The sequence below is a fragment of the Gastrolobium bilobum genome, unplaced genomic scaffold (assembly GCF_033153095.1).
Source record: "Gastrolobium bilobum isolate Gb01-03AN ecotype WA unplaced genomic scaffold, APGP_CSIRO_Gbil_v1 utg7600, whole genome shotgun sequence".
In the NCBI taxonomy this organism is placed as follows: domain Eukaryota; kingdom Viridiplantae; phylum Streptophyta; class Magnoliopsida; order Fabales; family Fabaceae; genus Gastrolobium; species Gastrolobium bilobum.
Window position 1 is genome coordinate 1100022 of NW_026897674.1, and position 5868 is coordinate 1105889.

The 5868-nt window shown below is 38.2% G+C and overlaps 1 protein-coding gene across 1 annotated transcript; it reads left to right on the plus strand.

Annotated features, from left to right (window-relative positions):
• Nucleotides 1-1699: 1699 nt before the first annotated feature.
• Nucleotides 1700-4096, plus strand: LOC133309265 (uncharacterized). Its single transcript, XM_061510020.1, has one exon. It carries the CDS (start codon nt 1700-1702, stop codon nt 4094-4096), a length of 2397 nt encoding a protein of 798 aa, XP_061366004.1.
• The last annotated feature ends 1772 nt before the right edge of the window (nt 4097-5868 follow it).

Below are 5868 nucleotides of genomic sequence, written 5' to 3' on the forward strand. Positions count from 1 at the left end.
TTAAAACAATAAAACAGTAAAACAGAATGAATTGCCAACAAATAAACAAATTTTAAATATTTGTTGTTGTTTCAGGTTGTTGAGAATGGAATACTGGAATAACAAAGTAACAAAATGAGGCAACGAATACGCGGAGCAACGGGGAAATCAGAGATTAAATAATAAATAAAATAAAATTGGTAACGCTCGCTCCATTGCTCGCTAAAGCGAGCAAGTGGGCGAGCAGCTCGCGAAGTTCCTAGCTAAAGCGAGCAAGTGGGCGAGCAGCTCGCAAAGTTCCTAGCTAAAGCGAGCAAGTGGGCGAGCAGCTCGCAAAGTTCTTAGCATAGGCGACTGATGGAGCGAGCGAATCCAGGAAATTAAAGCCCATATTTTCCCTTTAAATACAACGCGATGGAAGCTGTGAAAGGAATTATTCGGGAACGCGGAGAAAGAAGGCACTTGAGACGAAGCGAGGGAAGGAGCATAAGCGTAGCACTGGATCGTGGCAGAGGAGAAGGAAGGAGTCAACTCTGCACCATTGATCATCACTTTTAGACAAGTTTACCATGAACTCAGTTTCTTTTACAGTAGATTTTAATTCTGTCTTTATGAGTATGTTAGGCTAAATTACTTTTAGTAGTTAGGAAGATACAGAACCAATGGGTTCTTAGTTGATGTCTGTTTATTCTTATGAATTATATTCTTGTCTTTGAATTATGCAATCAATCGGATATATATGATTAGTTTTATTTATGAATTGATCACTCGTAGATAAACATACGAGTCACATATGACAATAGGGATGTTGGTATGTGATTCTGATTGGTTGATTGCTGGAATTTGCATGATCTAGGGATAGACTTGTGAATTTTATAACTTGAGTTCTTGCGTTAATGCTTATTCTATGAGAAAGTACTAAGGGATTAGGCTTTGGATTAGAGTAAAGGATTGGATTACCAAGGGATTGAGATTTAATCAATCATAGAAAGAATTGTTAATAATTCAATCTTGAATGTAATCGTGAGAATAGACAAACACGTTAAGAAACCATTGGGGAAGTTGAATCCTAACTACGCCTTTTTATTGAAAACTTAAATCAATTTCTTTTAGCTTTAATTAATTCTGAATTAAATTTCTAAAATATTAAAAACCAAAAATAAGTTTATAAATTCTGTTTTTACTTTAATCACAATATTCTCAAGAAAACCCTTAATGATAGATCCAACTTTAATTAAATAAATAGATTATTGCTTGGTGATCAGTCCTCGTGGGATCGACAACTCTACTTTATCACTTTATTACTTGTACGACCGGTGCACTTGCCGAGTTCTTCAACAAGTTTTTGGCGCCGTTGCCGGGGACTGATTTAATCAACATTAATTTTATCTATCAAATTATAGATTGGATCATTTTATTTTGTTGTTATTTATTTTACTGTGTTAGTTTAAATATCTTATTGTTTTTATTGTTATTTTAGTTATTTTATTTTAATTTGTTTGCTTTAAAAAAAAAAAAAAATTTCTGTTTAGTTAGTGGTTTCCGTTAGTTGGTCCACTGAGCCTTAGTTTTCTGGTTTATGCATTTGCGAGGCACTGTTAATCCCAGTGACCTACAGTACGAACCGGAGTTAGGACGTTTAGAAAGAACTAATAGGAAACGTTTGACCGCAAAGAAGACACGAGAAGCATCGAGCTCCAACTCTGCGGAAGGACTAGTCATGGCGGAAGATAACCAAAATCCACCTGAAGAACTGATGAGTCACTTCTTAAACCCTAATTTCTCGCATCCAACTGCGAGTATTAGGAGACCTCAAATCCATGCCAACAACTTTGAAATAAAAGCCTCTTTCCTGAATTTAATTCAAAGTAATCTATTCGAAGGAGACCCGATCGAAGACCCAAACCGCCACATCACTAAATTCTTACAATTGTGCAGCCTCATCAAAGCTAATGGGGTTCCTCCTGAAGAAATCCGTTTGATGATGTTTCCCTTTTCTTTAAAAGGAAGAGCACTTAATTGGCTGGAATTGCAACCTGCTAATAGCATCTCCACGTGGGAAGATTTGGTTGAGAAATTCCAAAAGAAGTTCTTCCCATTATCCCGATTCTCTGAGTTGAAGGAACAAATTGACAACTTCAAGCAACTCGAAGGCGAATCTCTGTGCGTAGGATGGGGAAGATTTAAAGAACTAATCAGGAGATGTCCCCAATACGTTTTATCTAATGGCGAGAAGGTCCGAATTTTCTACAAAGGAGTTACTCCAACTTATCGAGTACTTCTTAACGCTGCAGCTGGAGGGAGTATCGGAGAAATCACTCCCACAAGGGCTATTGAATTAATTGAGAAGATGGCATCTGAAGACAACGATGTCACACCAGTTCAACCTAAGAAAGGAGTGTTGCAGTTAGATGGGTACGACGCTATGTTAGCCAAACAAGACAAGATGGATCAAAGGTTGGATTCACTTGTTAAACTCTTTACCCAAAATCAAATCTCTGCGGTTAATTCGCAATTTCCTGTAGTTTGCGACACTTGTGGTGGACCACACACTCCTGAAAACTGTGACGCTACAGTAACGATTGATCCGGCTCAGGTTCATGGGATCTGGAATAACCAGAGGAGAGAAAATCCTTATGGAAATACGTATAATCCGAGCTGGAGAAACCATCCTGGTCTGTCATACAAATCTGGGCATCAACAAAATAATGCAAATTTCCAACAAGATCAACCTAATCAGAAAGCCGCTTGGGAAGTTGCATTTGAAAAGATGACTCAATCTCAAACAAATTTCGCAGAAGAAACGAGAGCATCTTTTAAGAATCAAGAAGCTTCCATAAAGAATCTGGAAAATCAAATCGGTCAGCTTGCTAGACAGATGGCCGAAAGACCTCCAGGTAATTTTCCTAGTGACACAATCGTTAATCCTAAAGGACAGTGTAAAGCTATAACTACAAGAAGTGGAATCGTAATCACACCTGTAGAAAAGACTACCATTGCATCAAGCAGTAAAAACGACTCAGAAAAAGAAAAGCCTGCTGAAGAAAATGTTGATGGTCATGTTGATAGAGATGTCACAATTATTGGAGGACCATTAAATGATACCCCACGTAAAAAAATCGTAAAGAAGCCTTCTTTGGAAGAACGAATGAAAGCGTTGGGAGACAACCCGTATGTTAAAGCCCCATATCCTCAAAGGCTGAAACAATCAGCACAAAAGCAACAGTATTCTAAATTTTTAGAAATGTTTAAAAAGCTGCAAATAAATATTCCATTCGTTGAAGCCTTAGAAAATATGCCAAGTTATGCAAAGTTTATGAAAAGTTTGCTTTCAAGAAAGCACAAGCTTAAAGAAGAAATGGAAACAGTGTCTTTGACAGCGGAATGCAGTGCTATTATTCAAAAGAAAATACCACCAAAGCTTCAAGATCCTGGTAGTTTCAGCATTTCTTGCACTATCGGGAATGTTCATGTGGGTAAGGCATTGTGCGACTTAGGGGCGAGCATCAACTTGATGCCACTATCCTTTGCCAAATCTTTGGGAATCACTGAACTAAAATCCACACTTCTGTCATTGCAATTGGCAGACAGATCTATAAAGAGGCCTGAAGGAGTGGTTGAAGATGTGTTGGTAAAAGTAAATGACTATATTTTCCCTGCAGATTTTGTGGTTTTAGATATGGAAGCAGATACTGAAGTACCTCTTCTCTTAGGAAGACCTTTCTTAGCCACAGCTAGAGTCTTAATTGATGTTGAGCAGGGAGAGCTTCTATTTAGGGTCAATGGTGAGCAATTTACAGTCAATGTTTTTGAAGCCATGAAATGCCCAGAAGAAAAAGGTGACTGTTTTCAAATCGACGTGATTGACAAAGCTGTAGCAGCAATCACAGATGAAATTAATGCAGCACCAACAATTACAGAATTATTTGCTAGGATTTTACAAACTCCTGAACCGCTAAATGAAGCTTTGTTGGAAGAAGTTGTAAAAGCAATTGATATTGTCGTCGACGATGAGCCTGGATCTTTAGACCTTGAATCTCAAGAAAATAAGACAACAACTGTCCAAACACCTGAATTTCCGAAGTTAGAATTAAAAGAACTTCCACCCACCTTGTAATATGTCTACCTTGGCAATGGTGATACTTATCCAGTAATTATTAATAATTCATTGCTACAGAAAGATGAAGAAAAATTAATATGTGTTTTGAAAGAACACAAGACTGCTATTGGGTGGACCTTTTCAGATCTTAAAGGTGTAAATCCTTCTTTTTGTACACATAAGATTTTAATGGAGGATGAGGTCAAACCAGTTCGTCAACCACAGAGGAGATTAAATCCTACTATGAAAGAAGTGGTTAGAAAAGAAGTTGTAAAGCTTCTGGATGCGGGTATGATTTACCCGATATCAGATAGCAAGTGGGTAAGCCCGGTACAAACTGTTCCTAAGAAAGGAGGGGTTACAGTAATTAAAAATGACAATAACGAGTTAATCCCGACTAGGACAATAACCGGTTGGAGGATGTGCGTGGATTACCGTAGGTTAAATGACGCAACTCGTAAAGATCATTTTCCTCTGCCATTTATGGATCAAATGTTAGAGAGGCTGGCTGGGTACGCTTATTATTGTTTCTTAGACGGTTATTCAGGTTATAATCAAATATCAGTAGCACCTGAAGACCAAGAAAAGACTGCTTTTACTTGCCCATTCGGTGTGTTTGCATACCGAAGAATGCCATTTGGTCTTTGTAATGCACCAGCCACGTTTCAAAGGTGCATGTTATCTATCTTCTCTGATATGGTTGAAAATATCATAGAAGTGTTTATGGACGATTTCTCCGTGTTTGGTTCTTCATTCGATAGTTGCTTGTCGAATCTTTCTCGCGTGCTCAAGCGATGTCAGGAAACCAATCTCATTCTTAATTGGGAAAAGTGCCATTTTATGGTAAAAGAGGGAATAGTCTTGGGACACCGAGTTTCGGAGAAAGGAATTGAAGTTGACAAGGCTAAGTTACTCATCATTGAGAAACTTCCTCCGCCTGTAAATGTTAATGGAGTGAGGAGCTTTCTTGGACATGCTGGATTTTATAGAAGATTTATCAAAGATTTTTCCAAGATAGCTAAGCCTCTTAGTCACTTATTAGTAAAAGGTGCTGAGTTTAATTTTGATGACGAATGTCTAAAAGCTTTCAAAATACTGAAAGAAAAACTCACTACTGCACCTGTGCTAACCGCACCTGATTGGACGCTCCCTTTCGAGCTTATGTGCGACGCAAGTGATTATGCCATAGGAGCAGTCCTAGGTCAGCGGAAAAACAAATTGCTACATGTAATCTACTACGCCAGCAAAGTACTTAATGAAGCTCAATTAAATTATGCCACAACTGAGAAAGAGATGTTAGCTATAGTGTACGCATTGGATAAATTCAGATCTTATCTAATAGGGTCTAAGGTTATAGTGTATACAGATCATGCCGCACTAAAATATCTCATTAATAAGCAAGATGCAAAGCCACGACTTCTTCGGTGGATGCTCCTCTTGCAGGAATTTTCACTTGAGATTGTAGATAAGAAAGGAGTAGAGAATTTAGTAGCAGATCATCTCTCCAGAATTCAAGATAAAGAACTGCAAGATAGCCCAAATCTTTTAATCAGAGAAGAGTTTCCTGATGAACAACTAATGGCTCTCAACATGATAACACCCTGGTTTGCTGATTTTGCAAATTACTTGACAATTGGGGAATTTCCCCACGATCTCAATGATCCATATCTTTTCTTTCGATGTGCTGATGGAATAATTCGTCGTTGTGTTCCAGAGGAAGAAGTTAAAAACATTCTCTGGCACTGTCATGGATCTGAGTACGGTGGACATTTTGCTGGAAATAGAACAGC

Bases quoted from the DNA above. Each gene is read 5' to 3' on its own strand.
- LOC133309265 (XM_061510020.1), top strand. From the start codon at position 1,700: ATGGCGGAAGATAACCAAAATCCACCTGAAGAACTGATGAGTCACTTC.